This window comes from Sus scrofa, chromosome 12 (assembly GCF_054392235.1).
Source record: "Sus scrofa isolate SSC_HxYL_T2T_F1_AM1 chromosome 12, Sscrofa_HxYL_maternal_Yorkshire_Landrace_v2.0, whole genome shotgun sequence".
In the NCBI taxonomy this organism is placed as follows: Eukaryota; Metazoa; Chordata; class Mammalia; order Artiodactyla; family Suidae; genus Sus; species Sus scrofa.
Window position 1 is genome coordinate 51,054,056 of NC_139394.1, and position 15,397 is coordinate 51,069,452.

General features: G+C 54.5%; 1 protein-coding gene across 3 annotated transcripts in view; it reads left to right on the top strand.

The window, feature by feature from the left end:
* ABR (ABR activator of RhoGEF and GTPase) overlaps positions 1 to 15,397 on the top strand; it is a 185,991-nt gene that overhangs the window by 32,705 nt on the left and 137,889 nt on the right. Inside the window, exon 1 of one of the 3 annotated variants that reach the window (NM_001435388.1) lies at positions 8,022 to 8,562. Coding sequence is in view for 1 of the 2 variants with exons in the window: in NM_001435387.1 (NP_001422316.1) it covers positions 14,289 to 14,349 (61 nt within the window). In the remaining variant the exon portion in view is untranslated. 3 annotated transcript variants of the gene reach the window in all.

Sequence of the window (15,397 nt, forward strand, 5' to 3'; positions counted from 1 at the left end):
ACAGAACCTCTTCCTTTTCGGTCCTCCAGCCACATTGGAAATCAGCAGAAGCGCTGGCCGCGTGTACTGCTCCTGGTCTCTGTGGCCTTGTAGGAAGTTAGGGCTCCTCGTGGGCCTGGACGGAAGCGTGGCTGCTCGTGTGTGCAGCTCCATGTGTGGCCCTGGGGCCAGAGCTTCTCTGTGGCTGCTTCCTCATCTGTGGTTAGTCATGTGGGAGGCAAATAGGGTCTCTTTTTACAAAAGCAGCCCTATTACTTCCAGAGGAAAAAAAAAAACCAGCTCAGCCTCCCTGAGAGCCCCCAAAGAACTAACCGCCTGAGTGGAGACCCTGGCCAGCTAGGCCTGTCTTAGCAGCTTTGCTCCAACAGTGCATCTGCCCCAAGAGCCAAGGATCTGAGGGGCAGGGCAGGCCTGGAGCCAGGTCCAGCTGGTACTAAGAAGAGCCACCATGACCTTTCTAGCCCATCTGGGTGGTTGCTGCTCTCTTCTGCTTCGGGCTGCCTGGCCTCTAGCCTGTGTACAGGGGCCTCCTGCCAAAGAGACTGCTCTCTGGGGAAACTGGAACCAAGTCAAGATCTCTTTCTGGCTGCGCTGTCTCTCCCAGTGGTCCCAGGCCCCCTGGGGGTCCAGAAAGGGGACCCTTCCTAGCATCCTTCCCCCCTCTGCGGGTGGCCTGTGGCCACCGTCGTGTAATGAGCACGTGGCTTCCTGGAGGAAAGAAGCTTGCATAAGCAGATAGAAATAGGAACCTGGAAAATAACTCTGTGGGGCATGTAAGGGGTTGAGCAAGGAGTTGTCTAGAAGACACTGGGCCATGGGAGGGAGCGTGGGGGGAAGAACCGTGTGTCATCCGCGTCATGGCTAAGATCTAAGGAGGTCAGCGAACGTAGGCTCAGGAGGGGTCAGGCGGTCTGGGGGGGTGGCAGCAGGCAACGTCTTCCTGTCTGCCACCTGTCAGACTAGACATTGGGCACAGGGCCCACCCCAGACGGGGTGCACAGGGGCGGGCCTTGGAGATCTTTTAGCTGGAAGCTGGGGCCGCTGCGGCTCCTGGCGCCCAGCCCTCACCCTCTCCACCCAAAGCACAGGATCAGGCCCTCTTCCTGGTGGCTCTGCACTAGGAGTGATTCTAAGTGTCCCTCCAGTTCTCAGCTGAGCCTGGACCAGGCAGGCTCAGAGATGAGTGGCCCCTCAGCACTGGGAAGTGCTTTTCCCCGGGTGGCTTCACAGGGGAACCAAAATCCCTCAGAGCCTCTGCCTTTTGAGGTTCTATAGGAAGGTTTCTCAGAAGTGCAGAGTCTTTCCTTAGGAAAGTGAATCTCATCCCTCTCCTGCAGTGTTTTCTTCCCCCAAGGCCTCTAGCTCTCTTTCGAGAACAAAGAATTTTTGAGAAAGTTCTGAGTGTTCTGGTCTTTTGGGGGGCTAGGGTAGTAGAGACATGAAAATTCGGATAAGGCAGGATGTACAGCAGATACCTCAGTCTTCTCCTGCATTCTCCTGAGAGGGTGGCTAAGGGACACTTTTCCTTAAAGCGCTCCTTACAATACTTGGCTGCACCTGAGCCGGGCAGGGCTGGAGGCTGCTTTTCTGAGAGACGTAACTGTCCTATTGCTTCGCAGAACACCGTAACCGCCAGGGACACTCCAGGGACAGGCCTCATGTCCAGGGATTAGTTGAAAGACCCAAGAGCTTGTGAGACTTCAGTTGAGCAAGAGGGTGAAAACGCATCGTAGCGTCTTTGCCCTGCTCCTCCCCCAGGAGGGTCGCTTTAAGAGCGCCTCTCTTAAATTCATGATAGTGTCAGGTGCCAAAGCTGCCTGGTATGCCCTTTCTTGCCAGCGAAGCTATCTTACGGTATCGGAGGCTAGGATGCCTTCTGCAGCACCACGTGACTGGATGGGCACAGTCACGTGGTGACTGTCTTAGCTCAGGCTGCTCTAACAACATGCCATAGACTGGGCGGCTTGAACAGTGGGTACTTAATTCTCACAGTTCTGGAAGCTGGGACATCCAAGATCAAGGTGCCAGCGTGGCCAAGTTCTTGGTGAGGGCTCTCTTCCTGGCTTGCTGTCGATGTCTTCTTGCTGTGTGTCCACATGGCAGAGAGAGGGCTCTGTCTCTTCCTCTTCTTATAAGGGAGCCAATCCCTTTATGGGAACCCCACTCTCATGACCTATTCCAAACCTAATTACCTCCCAAAGACCTCACCTTCAAATACCTTCACATTGAGGATTAGGGCTTCAGCCTGTGACTTTCTGGGGACATAAATAAATATTCAGTCCATAATAGCTGTTGAGAGCTTGGACTCCGGACCCAGTTAGATCTGAGTGTGAAGTTGGGTCTACCACTTAGAGAGGTGTGACTTCGAGTCTCATCTGTAAAGTAGGGATAATGATGTGTCTTTAATACATGGAAGCATCATGTATTAAAGGTTAGAGTGACATAAAAACAGAGACTGGAGTGGTGGTGAGCAGGGGCTGGGAGGTGACAGAAATGGCGAGATGTTGGTCAGAGGTTACAAACTTTCTGTCCTAAGATGAATGAGTCCCAAGGACCTAATGTACAGTATAGTGACTCTAGCTAACAATACTCTATTGAATACTTTAAATTTTCTCAGAGAGTAGATTATTTATGTACTTATTTATTTATTTTTTTAGGGCCATACCGGCAGGACATGGAGCTTCCCAGGCTAGGGGTCAAATCGGAGCTGTAGCCGCCGGCCTACGCCACAGCCAGAGCAAAGCGGGATCCGAGCTGCATCTGTGACCTACACCACAGCTCACTGAAACACTGGATCCTTAACCCGCTGAGCAAGGTCAGGGATCGAACCCGTGTCCTCATGGATACTAGTCAGGTTCGTTAACTGCTGAGCCATGACAGGAACTCCAGAGAGTAGATGTTAAATGATCTTACCACACACAGAAAGTAACTATGCGAGGTAGTAGATGTGTTAACTAGCCCCATTGTGGAAACCATTTCGCAGTGCACGCTTACATCCTGTCATCACCATACCGTACACCTGTGTTTTTGGTCACGCCGTGGCATGTGAAAGTTCCCAGGCCAGGGGTCAGACCCAAGCCTCAGCAGTGACAATGCTGAAACCTTAAGCTCTAGGCTACCAGGAAGCTCCCATACTGTATACCTTAAACTTACACAATTTTATCGATTATATCTCAATAAACCTGGAAAGAAAAAAGTAAGCATGAACATCCTATCTCAGCCTCGAGACTAGATCGTAAACATTGGTGAAGCCAAGTATGCATTGACTGAAGGGCTTTTAGGATTTGATGCCTCTGCCCACAAACTCACAGGTGGGAGGTGATCCTGAACTTCTGTGGGCTTTGCAGAGGGTAGGAGTTGTCCCAGAAAGACTTCTTTGGCGTTCTCATTGTGGCTCAGTTGGCTCAGGACCCAATGTTGTATCTGTGAGGATGCGGGTTCGATCACTGGCCTCACTCAGTGGGTTAAGGATCTGGTGTTGCCCATGGCTGTGGTGTAGGCTGGCAGCTCCTCCTCCGATATGACCGCTGGCCCGGGAAATTCCATAGGCCGCAGGTGAGGCCATAAAAAAAAAAAAAAAAGAAAAAAGAAAAAGAGAAAGAAAGAAAGAAAGTGTTCTTTATAAAGACAGGCCTAAGACAAGAAGACAAGCCCGTAGTGTCCCTGACTCATGCTGTGGTCACTTGCTACTTTAACCACAGTTGACACTTTTCCCAGGTCCCAAAAGAACCTTTTCCCCTGTCATCCATTCTAGTTCCCCTCCTCACCCCCTCTTTGCCTCCGTGAAATTACTTATGCTTCTCCCCCCGCCCCCCAGAATGCTCTGCCTCCCCACCCCACCATTTATGCCAATGAAATATGAGATGTCCTTCCAGGCCCTGGTTCAAATGGCAGTTCCTCCAAGAAGCGTTGAGTCACCAATTCAGTACAAAGTGGTGACCCCCCCCCCCATATACTGTCCAGACCACTTTCTGGACACACTGGGTGCTGCTTTGCCACTTGGTGACTTCTGGGCGTATCTCAAATCCACTATCATAAGCATCCTGGGCAAAGGAACCCAGTCTTGTGTAGGGTTCCGGGAATTTTCGATGAGGTAATGAAGAACTTTTCTAACTTTCAAAACCCATGGAGGAGTTCCCGTCGTGGCGCAGTGGTTAACGAATCCGACTGGGAACCATGAGGTTGCGGGTTCGGTCCCTGCCCTTGCTCAGTGGGTTAACAATCCGGTGTTGCCGTGAGCTGTGGTGTAGGTTGCAGACGTGGCTCGGATCCCGCGTTGCTGTGGCTCTGGCGTAGGCTGGTGGCTACAGCTCCGATTCAACCCCTGGCCTGGGAACCTCCATATGCCGAGGGAGCGGCCCAAGAAATAGCAACAACAACAACAACAACAACAAAAAGACAAAAGACCAAAAAAAAAAAAAAAAAAAAAAAAACCATGGAGCTTGCTGAAATCTTGGACAACTGAAGGGTGGGAAAGAAGAAAGTTTTTCCCCTCCCCGTCAGCTATTTGCTGGTCACCTATCTTCCAAAGAATCACAGATGGGACAGTCTTGATCCTTGCATGTCACGGTGAGGAAATTGAGGCCCAGAGAGGGAAAGAGAGTCCTCAAGGTCACACAGCAGGTTAGGGGAAGAGCCGGGGCCTGGATGCCGAGGGTGCTCAGTGTAGTGCTCTTTCCCTTCTGGTGGGGAGAGGGAGTGGAGCGCTGAAGGGCAAAACCGTGGCTTTGGGGCACTTGGGGGTTACTGTGATAATTCAGTGATGTAATGATACAGCCCTCAGATCAGCCCAGGTATGGTAAGCACAATAGAAGTGTAGCTGTCCTTTTTTTTTTTTTTTTTTCCCACGGCCACTCCTGCGGCATATGGTGGTTCCCAGGCTAGGGGTCTAATTGGAGCTACAGCTGCTGGCCTACACCACAGCCACAGCCACGCTAGATCTGAGCCACATCTGTAACCCATGCTGTAGCTCACAGCAACATCACATCCTTAACCCACTGAGCGAGGCCAGGGATTGAACTGCATCCTCACAGATATTATGTCTGGTTCATGACAGGCTGAGGCACAATGGGAACTCCTGAAGCTGTCGCTTTTATTGCTATTCCTCTCCCCTTGGTTGAACACCACTCCCTCCTCCCAGCAGACCCCTTCATTTCAGGGAAGAGAATTTTGTACACAGACTGTATTAACTAGAACATCTTTACTAAGCAACAGATAAGAAGTTGGTGGGTAGTTTAGAGGACTAACATCTGGGTTACTGACCCCAGTGGCTTAGGGTGATTTTTCTGGACTATCACAGACCCAGGGCCCAGCACATCAGACCTGGACTAATAATTGGCCATTATATGTGTCTCTTTGGTGAAGGGAAATTGAAAAACCTTCTTCCCTAGTTAAAGATGCCCAGCAAAACAGGTGCATCTGGCATAGTGCCCTCCAGGGCTCTTAGGCCTACCCAGTGGCCACCATGGCCAAGTGTAAGCAGCAGCCACAGAGAGTCTGCCCAAGCCCTGTCTGTCTGTCTGTCTATCTGTCAGGCAGCCTGCAGAACTTCCTAAGCTAGGTCCTTGGGAGGATAGTGTGCCCAGAATCAGTTTCCATCCTACTTCTCCCATCCCTGAACTGAAAGCAGAATTTCCCATCTGTCTGGTTAGAGGGGCATCAGAGTTATCGCTGGGAGCTGGTGAGTGACAGCTTCAGGCTGCAGTGCCCTGGGACAGAGTAGTTCAGCGTTGCTGCAGGCAACTGGCCTTTTCTGTCTCACACTCCCGGTGTCTGTGCCCTAGCAGGAGGAGAGGCAGGACAGCCATGCACCTAGGGACCGCTTTTGCCTCTTGGGGGCTCCAGTTTACCTCTCTCCTCCGAAAACCCAATTTAATTGCAAATTTGGGATAGGCCCAGGAGAAGGACTCTGAGAATTGAGACCAAAGTTCCCTTAGTGGGCTGAACCATTTTTCAGTTTCTATCCCATTGCCATTGTTGGAGTCTGATTGGGTAAAAAAGAGCACAGCATCAAATGCTGGCTGCTTAGCAAGGGGGCCCTGGGCTTTGAGGAGTTTTTAGTTGGGATTTTGTGTGAGCAGTCAGAGAATTAATTGCAATAGCAATTCTCCTGCCCTGGATCTGACTCTAGGATCCTGTTGGTTTTCTGAATCTTTCCAGAGAGTTCTCAGAATTCTCAGCATGACATTCCAGCCAGCCCAGACAGTTCTTTTCCAGCTGGTGGAGCTGGGTTGGCTGAAGCTTCTGTGCTTCTTCTCTCCAGGCTCTTTGTGACGAGGAACATATTTGGTCACTTATTCATCCATTGAAACCACTCTTTCAAGGTACCAGTGGTCAGCTCGAGCGATGTGGTTCACACCTTCTTGGAGCCTTCAGTGTAGCAGAGGGACAGGTGTTGGGTACTTTATAAGAGCACTGAGCAATCTCAAGGGCAGGCCTCCCTGGTCCGGTGGGGAGGGGAAGCTCCCGAGCAGAAGTGAAGCTTAAGACTGGAGGGAAGAGTAGGAGGTATCCAGGCGGAGGCGGGTGGCGCATTTTAGCCAGAGGTGTCATACTGTCCAAAAGTTCTGAAAAAGCAAGAGAGAGCCAGGAGGCGAATGTGCCCGGTGAAACTGGAAGGAGGCGAAGGGCCAGGCCACGGGCCTGTGTGCCCCTGAAAGGATGTGGGTCTTTGCTCTGGCAGCAATGGGAAGTGTTCTCCAGCTGCCGTGTGATGCCGGGAAAGTTCTTCCTCGGGTTGATCATCCTAGCTGCGACGTCAGCCTCATGAGCCTGCGACTTCTCCAACCAGCAGACCCCGCTCAAAGGTGACCACTGTGCGTCTTCCACTGACCACTGCAGACGGCGTTTCATTTTTTCCCACTCTGCTTTCATTAGAACACCTGTCACATGTGTTGACTTCTCACGTCAGCCACTGGCACCAGACTGTGTTCGTGAGACTGAGCTGACCAGCCCAGGGCCCAGTGAGCCTGGGGAAGGGGAAATTAGGACGCATCAGATTTCATGACCAGGACCTGGAAGTGCCTTACTTACGTAGGAGATGGGTGTCACGGGACAGTTCGGAGACAGAGAACAGAGCTGGGTTGAGTCATCCATGTGGGAAGGAAGGCAGGGTGGTCCCTTGGGGGAAGGAGTGGCCCGTCTCCTGTGATCTCTTCTCAGAGTCCATCTGCTGGTTCCTAACAGTCTGAGTTAGGCTGCCAGCCTGTCTGCCTTTTCCATCCAAGGGTTATGGTGACCCAGGGCATGCTGGGGGCAGGGGTGTGCCTGGCTTTGGGGGAGGGGCAGCCAGGGCACTGGCATCTCTTGGAAGGTGGCCTGGGCCAGACCACTCCCTCTCTCGACCTCTCAGATTAAAAAGGTAAAATTTAGGGAGGACACTAAAGGCAGTATGATGGGGAAAAAAAGAGCATGGGGTATAAGCTTGCTGAGGTACCAGCCTCTGTCCCTCTTAACCAAGTATCACTCTTAGCACTGTTGGCATTTGAGGACAGACATTCTACGGGACAGTTCTGCATGTTGCAGGACATTTTAACATCTCTGACTTTAAAACGATCTTACATATTTTCAGTTATTTCCTGGTGGGACAGTGCCAACTATTTCTCCTCTAATTGAGAACCAGTGTTCCAATGTTTATGGGGACAGGATATACACAGCTGTGCTTTTTGTCCTGCAGATGGACAGCAGGGAGACTGGGTTCGTTCCCCTTCCCATTTCATAATATGTTAGGGGAACTTTTGTCCAGTGGGATGGTTATTCTTCCCAGGCCACTCATGGGAGCTCCTGCTGTCTCCTGATCCCAAATGGAGTTTTTCCTGACTTCTCTAGGCTCATTGCTCACAACATAACCCAACCACCTGGTGCATAGTCCGGTGGGTGTAGCTGAGATTTTAGTGCAGGCATTTCCAGGCCTCCTGGCTGGACTGTGGGCCAGGATGACAGGATCTTGTCTGGTGGCTGAGGTGCTGCTCTATTGGGCCACCAGATGGCGCTCCGGAGCCCCGTTGTCTGCCGCAGGACCGCTGGTGGCAGGAGTGGTTGCAGAAGGAACTCGTCTTGAAGAGGCCTGGTTCTTAAAGAGACAGGGCCACACACCGCAAACTTGAATGTAACCCCAACGCGAGACTCCACGGATGACAACCACGATCAGCTAGGTTCCGATGCTCCTCTGTCCTCGCTGCTTGAATGTTGTTGAGCCTCCACCTCTTGGAGCCTGTCTCCTTGACAGCCTGTCCTCAGCCCCTCCGGCCACTCCTCGGCCTGACAGGGACAAGGCCAGCCTGGCGTCAGAGCTCCGGCAGAGCAGTCAGAGTAGTGCGGGGCTGGGAGGCATCTGCAGAACTCTGGCTGATAGAGCAAGAAGCCCAGCCGGCTTCAGGGGGATGGTGAGCACGGGAGGACAGAGGGCCAGCCTGTGAGCTTGGCCCCTGTTGGACATGCCTCTGCTTCACTCTGAGCTGATAAGATTGGAGCCATTGAACTTTGTCTCTGGGTTCTGGGGACTCGGAGAACCCCTCCGTCTCTTCTGCTCACCTCTTTCCACATGCTGAAGGCGAAGCTGCGGTAAGTAAATGAGGACGGGTCTCCAGGCCCTATTGTCAAGCCCGCTGTCCTCTCTCGAGAACCTCTCCTGCTGACCCCTGGGTGGTGCAACCTGAGCCAGGTCTGGTGAGGGTGACATTAGCTGGAGCTTGGCCTGAGCCCCTCCTGAAATTGCAGCTTGCATAGCGTACTTCACGGCAGCTACTATTCCCGGATGCTGGATTCACTGTGGCCCTGGTGGTGGGTGGGCCTTCGGTACAGCCCCCAAGAAATGTGTGGGTGTGTGTGGGGAGCGTCACCACTTCAGGCACCTGGATGTCACCATGCTTCTCCCGGCCATGGTGTCGAGGGAGGCCACAAAGAGGTGAATGTAATTCTCTGGTTCACATCTTGCCATGACTCTTCCATCTTTCCCATGACTCCAGCTGCCACAAACTTTGGAAGAGAAATGCCCAGTGGGGCAGGCTCTCTTGAACCTTTGCTGCCTGCAGCACTCACTGTCCGCTGGGAAAGCGGGGAGGCTGGGAGGAGATGGGGAGCCAAAGGGCAAAGGACAGAACTGTTAGGTCAAATCTTCCCACACAGAGGTGACCCAGGAGAAGCCTGGGGAATTTTCTTCTTCCCGAGCCCTAGGGATGAGGGGGGATCTTAGAAGAGTAAGTGCTGCTTCACTGCACTGAGGTAGAGGAAATGAAGCAAGGAGTGGGGACAGGCCATCCTGGGGTCTGCTTGCACAGATAGGAATCCTGGACTTTCTCTGCCTGCGCCGCCTGGGTGCCCACCTCCAGATGTGAAAACTGAGCCTAGAGGCTCGAGACTGGCCCAGAGCGTAGAAGCAGTGGGGTTTGGTGGGGACTGGAGTTCAGGAAATTGGTATTGGATTGATTGTATCTAGTTTGTCTCCAGGATCATCTGACCTGTTGTAGCTGAGGTGGTTTTCTTTGGGAACCAGTTCTCTTTTCACTCAACCATTGGTGGCTCGGTGGGGGGGGAGGGGGTCTGGAATTACATCCCTCCTGTAGCTCTCATTTCTCCCTCCTTGAGTTTAACTTCCTTCTGTTTGTTCGTTTATTCACTCGTCGCAGCTCAATCCAGAGATTACACATGTGGAGTCTGGATTCAGAATCTCTGTTTGTTTCCAGGCATTACCGCCTGCTAACTGGCCAATAGACAACCTTCCTGCTTCCATGGACTGGGGAGGACAGCAGGGCCTCTCTCATGGGCTTATTTTGAGGCTTAAGGGAGACAGGCTATGTAAAGCACATAGAGCAGTGACTGGCACTTGAGAAGCACTCAATCACAGTTAGCTGTCGTTAGTTCTATTTATTCAACATGTATTATTGAATGCCAATCTGCTGGGCTTTGGCAGAAAACTGGTGCAGGGGCTCCGTGTGGTTACGGCCGGCTTGGAGGGCTACCTGCACCTCATTCATCCACTGGACTGAGGCGGTAAAGAAAGACGCAGCCCCGGCTTTTAAGGACCCGATCTGACAGGGAGGGTGCAGAAGGGTTTTGGGCTATCAGACTCTGTTTTTTGCTGTTGTTTTTTATTTTTATGGTTTTTTTTTTTTTTTTTTTTTTTTTTTTTTTTTTTTGGTCTTTTGTCTTTTTTGGGCTGCATCCACAGCATATGGAGGTTCCCAGGCTAGGGGTCTAATTGGAGCCACAGCTGCTGGCCTACACCACAGCCACAGCAATATGGGATCCGAGCCTCATCTGTGACTTACACCACAGCTCACAGCAACACCAGATCCTTAACCCACTGAGCGAGGCCAGGGATCAAACCTGTGTCCTCATGGATGCTAGTCAGATTCATTTCTGCTGAGCCATGACAGGAACTCCTGCTGTTGTTTTTTAATTTGAATGCAGAGCCCACCCCCACCCCACCCCTGACCACCTGTACATCCAGCCTGTGTACACTGGTGCGCCCGCTCACCTCAGAGTGGGCAAGGTGAATGGACATTCTCTTCATCAGCAGGGACCCCTGCAGGGACCCTTCCTGTTGTGCACAGTGGAGTTGGGTTGCTAACAGCAAGAGGGAAGAAAAGTAGAAATACCCAGTTTTAGTTCTAAGCATGGTCCCCCTTTTCCCATGCTGGCCAGGGGGCTAGTAGAAGCAAGAGTTGGCTGTTGGAGAGGCAGCGAGTAGCCTACCCCTGGGAGTTAAGGGCAAGACTGCTGATCTTCAGAGCAAGGTATATCTTCTTCCCACTTGGCCCCTCATCATCAGCCCCGTGCTCCCAGCAACCAGTCCTTAAATCCCCCTGAAATCTACTGGCGAGGCAGGGGCAGGCCAGTTGCTCTGGGAGGTGGGGAGCTGAGGACAGCCTGAGTGCATCGGCCAGAGGCAGGGCTGGAGTGGTTGGTGAGTGCTCACCCAAAGGACGAGTTGGCAAATGGTTAGTGGATGAGGTGTAACGGCTGCTGATTCAGTGCCTTGGGGTGCATGGGCAGGTGAATCAGGGTGGCCTGTCCATGGGCAGGGCCCCCTGCCGTTCTACAGAAGGGGGTTGCTGGCCGAGCACGTCACCCTTTGGCACAAGGCAGATGTGTGTGGCTCGTTAACTCCTTCCTTCCTAGGATGTGGTCCTGGGTCTCCCCCACCTCCACTCCACCCTCAGGGCCAGGAATCTGCAGGCTTCCATCCCAGTCTTATATCACCCTGGTGCTGCCACACACTTGTCTCTATAGCCACGGTTAGAAGAGTCAAGCCATGTGGTGTTAACATCTGCTGGAAGTCCCCCCCTCCCATGTAAGCATCGAGGGATCTTAAAGTAACTGCCTTTTCCTGGCACACATATGTGTGAGATAGTTTTATGGAGATAGATAGTTTTATAGAGATGGCAGAGGGCTGGAAGGCTGGAAGGTCGTCTCTAACCCATGGACCAACAGAGATTTCCAGGGACCTTTGCCACCCAGCTTTCAACCCTGACAGTGGAGGCAGCATGCGTGGCATTTAAGAGCATGAGTAGACTGCCAGGGTTCAAGTCCCAGCCCTCCACTTACTGTCTGGATGGGCCATTCACTGCCTCAGTTTGCTCTTCTGGAAAATGGAGGGAACTGAGACAGCAGTGAGGTTGTTGTGTAAACAAAGCAGTCAGATCCAAGCCAGATCCGCTGCAGGCATCCTTTGTTAATTATTAGAAGTGTTCCTCCTTATTTGCTTCCAAGACCCCTCTCTCTTCTCCCCTATATTGTGTTCTGGAGGGGTAGGTCCAGGACAGAATTGGATAGAATGTAGAAAAAAGCAAACTGTGGCAATGCTAACGAGAGCAACTGTAACATTTTAGCTTGAAAAATGCTGAAAATAGCTTGTTCAAGCCTTTGCAGATAAAAATGTAAAATGTATGCAAATGTATGTGACTCACGCAGAAACATACATCCTTGGCCTCCTCAGATGCCAGTGCCCAGATGTGGCCATCGGGCAGTGTGCCGAGAGGGCCCAGGCTGCCCTGGTGGTGGTGGTTGGGAAAAGGGCAGCGCTGCTGCTTCCTGGGGCTGGGTGCCTGCTTGCGCCTTTCTTCTGGGTTCTGTGCCTTCCATGTGGGAAGGAGGGAGGCCCTGTGCCTCCTCCACCTCATTGTCCTCTCTGGTTCCTCCCGGAGCCCATTTGCTTTCTCTCCCGTCTTGGCTCTATTTCTGGAGCATCTCATTGGAGATGCACGCCCCACTCTCTGCCAAGCTCCAGGTGCCTGCTTGCTTGGTCCTCCCAGTCTTGTGTGCAAGTCAGAGATGGTGGGAGGGTGACAGTTGAGCAGGGAGGCCCACAAGAGCCAGAGCTGGAGCTGGAGCCTGGAAGGCTGGGGTGGGTGAGAGCTGAGTGGATGCTGGGAGGGGTCAGTGTCACCTCAAGGTTGAAAAACACCCACTGCAGCCACCTGTGGAGGCTTTTCACACTGTACCTCCCAGGGGTTCACCGGTCCTGCTGTGAGCTGCTGGCCACCATCTCCCCTTGGGCAGCTCTGGAGGCCTCTACCTAAGCAGCTGCAAGGGCTGGGCGCAGGCTTCCTTTCAGCATCGTGGGGGAGGGCTGTGCTTCTTCACTTAAGAATGAGATCTGAAACTAATATAATATTGTATGTCAACTCTTTTCTTTTTTAATTTAAAGAAGAGCTAGATATGTGGTTGTTTGGAATGATGACCCACCCCCACCCCTGCCCCGTCCGCCCCCAGCCCCTGCAGATGCTCTGGGGATGTCGACAACACTGCCCCCTACAAACGCCAGAGTGAGCTTCACCCTGCAGGCCTGTCTGTAGAGCTAGGTCCCATGAAGTCTTTGCCCTTAAAGCTGCGTGGGGGTGGGGGGTACAGAGAGTCTGCCACATTATCAGAAACCTCATTGTCCTAGGTAGAAGCTGTGCAAATGGCCCTGGGCAGGGTTCCCTAGTGGGCCCATTGCCTCCCTTCCCTTGGGTTCGGGAAAGAAGCTTCAGCACCCTGGCCCTGGATCACCCGAGCCTGACCCTCCCCCAGTCCCTTCTCCAGAGTCCTTTAGCCCCAGGATGCCTGCTGGACCAAATCTGCAGCAAAAGTTGCCTTGGGTTCCTTAAAACCAGCACCCAGGGGACGGGCATAAAGCTCTCTACCCCCAGCTCCTTCACAGCTTTTGGCGGGGGCGGGGGTGGGGGTGGTGGTGGACGTGTCTTAAAAGGAATTTTGTTGCTAAAGATCTATTCTCAGGCGTCTTGACCCCAGGCTTCCCTCAACTTGTAAGTGATTACGCGTGCACCGTGTGCCTCCTGTACTGAGGTTGGGATCCCCAGAGAAGGCTCCTGGAGGGGACCCATTGGAGACCCTGGAGCCTCTCCAGTGACCCAGTTTGTCTTTCACAGCCCCTCGTTGATCCCCAGCCTCTGGCCTTTCTCCGGCCGGCCGCCGCCCCCTGGTGTGGAGGGCAGGAACCGCCCAGCTTTTAGGTCAAGGATGTCTAAATAGATGAAGCACTGTCAAGGTTGGAAGCAAAGAGTCCTAGGGCCGCCAAGGCTTCCCGCGGCGGGGCAGGACGTTAACCCGGTCAGCGCCGCAACCCAGGCTTGCCTAGGGGAGGGGCCTGGCAGCCGCACTGGCCCCTGAAACTGCGCTTAGAGATCTCGGGGTGGCAGGTGATGTCACCCCTGCGGGCTCATAGGTCTCCCCGCAGCACCTAGTCTGCGGGCTACCAGAATTTGGCCGAGCCCAGCGAGGGGAGGAAGAGGAGCCTGGGCCTCTGCCGCAGCCCAGAGACCCCCGCGAACCACTCCTCGGTTACGGGTGAAGACCCTCTCGCCCCGGCACCGGTGGGGACCCGGGCTGCTCCGCACCCCCGCCCCCCGGGTCTGGAGGCGTGCTGCGGCGGGGGGAGGGGGCGCGGGAGCCTGGCGCCGATTGGTTGCGGCCCCCGCCCCCCGCCCCTGGGCGCCGCGCAGCCCCGGGGAAGTTGCTAGTTGGCGGCCGGCTGCTGGGCCGCCGCTCCGGGATCCGCAGCGGGGCTCGCCGCGGCCGCAGGGGCCGGAAGGGCTCCCGGGGCCGCTCGCCGGCCCTCGCCCTCCCTCTCCTCCTCCCGGGCAGCTCCGGCTCGCTCCTCCCTGCTACCTGTTTCCCTGCCTCCCCCGCCTCCACCCTGCGCTCGGCAACTTCGGCCTCCGGGGCTGGCCGTCCCGCCCGGCCGCCCGCAGCCTGCCGCCCGCGCCCTCCCTCCTTTGTTATGCGATGAGGGTCTGGTTTCCGATCTGACCGAGCCACCGCCGCTACCGCGCGGAGCCGCGGACATGGAGCCGCTCAGCCACCGGGGCCTGCCGCGCCTCTCCTGGATCGACACCCTCTACAGCAGTACGTGTGCGCTCGGGCCGGGGAGGCTGGGCGGGAACGGGCCCCCGTGCCCCGCGCGGCGCCCTGACAGACCCGGGGCCCACGATGCCGCTTGTCTGGGGAGCCCCGCGCGGGCTGTGGGCTCTGGGCTGCGGGCACGGCCGCCTAGGTACCCGGCGGGCTGAGAGGCGGGGGAGCGGCGTGGGGCCCCGCGATCGGTCGCGGATGGGGTCCCCAGAGCAGACTTCAAGCGGGAGGAGGGGCAGTGAACCGACGGAGCCGGGAGAGCTGTGTCACCCCTCTCCCACCTGTTGTGTAACCGAGCACTCCCCAACCTTGCGGAAGAGGGGAGAGCCCTTGTAGGGTGCAGCCTCCACTCCCCAACTGGCTGCTCCTTCTGCCCGCGCTGAAGCAGAAAGGCCATTTTGCTGAAGTCCTTGGTCCCTGAGTTTACCACCTCAGGGACATCCCGAGGCCGGTGTGTTTCCGGGTGGGGTCCGGTGGTAAGGGAGGCTGTAGGTGCAGATCTCCTTGGGGAACATTTGGATGAAGGACTCGAAAACCCCCAGCTCAGCAGTCCTCCTGGCAGCCTCATCATCGCCCCCACCCTCACTCTCCTTCCCACCCAAAAAGAAAAAAAGAAAAAAAAAAAAAGCAATCCTCAGCGTCTCCACCTCCTCGCTCCTAAATCTGCTGCGATCATGTGATTGCTCTTGCACTGCCGATGGGGATGTGTAATTGATCACTCGTACCTTCTGGGGTCTCGGGTCCACCCCGAGCGCCCCCACGCCCCACTCCCACTGCACCTTACCTAGATGGCTAAAGCACTGTATTGCTCCCTTGAGACGCCTCCCCCAACGCTTTCAGTGGTGTAGGAAGAGGGTCCTGCTGGCCCCTGAAGAAGGTAGTGAGTGGTTTCACCCTCCCCTGATCACTTCAGTGGGACGCTTCACTCTCTTTGGCCAGGTCTCCTAGCCCAGAGTCCTGAGGCAGGGGCAGGGGTTGGGGCAGGAAGGTGGAGCCAGGTTCTGGTTCTGGACACCAGATGCCATGGAACAAGGACATTTTT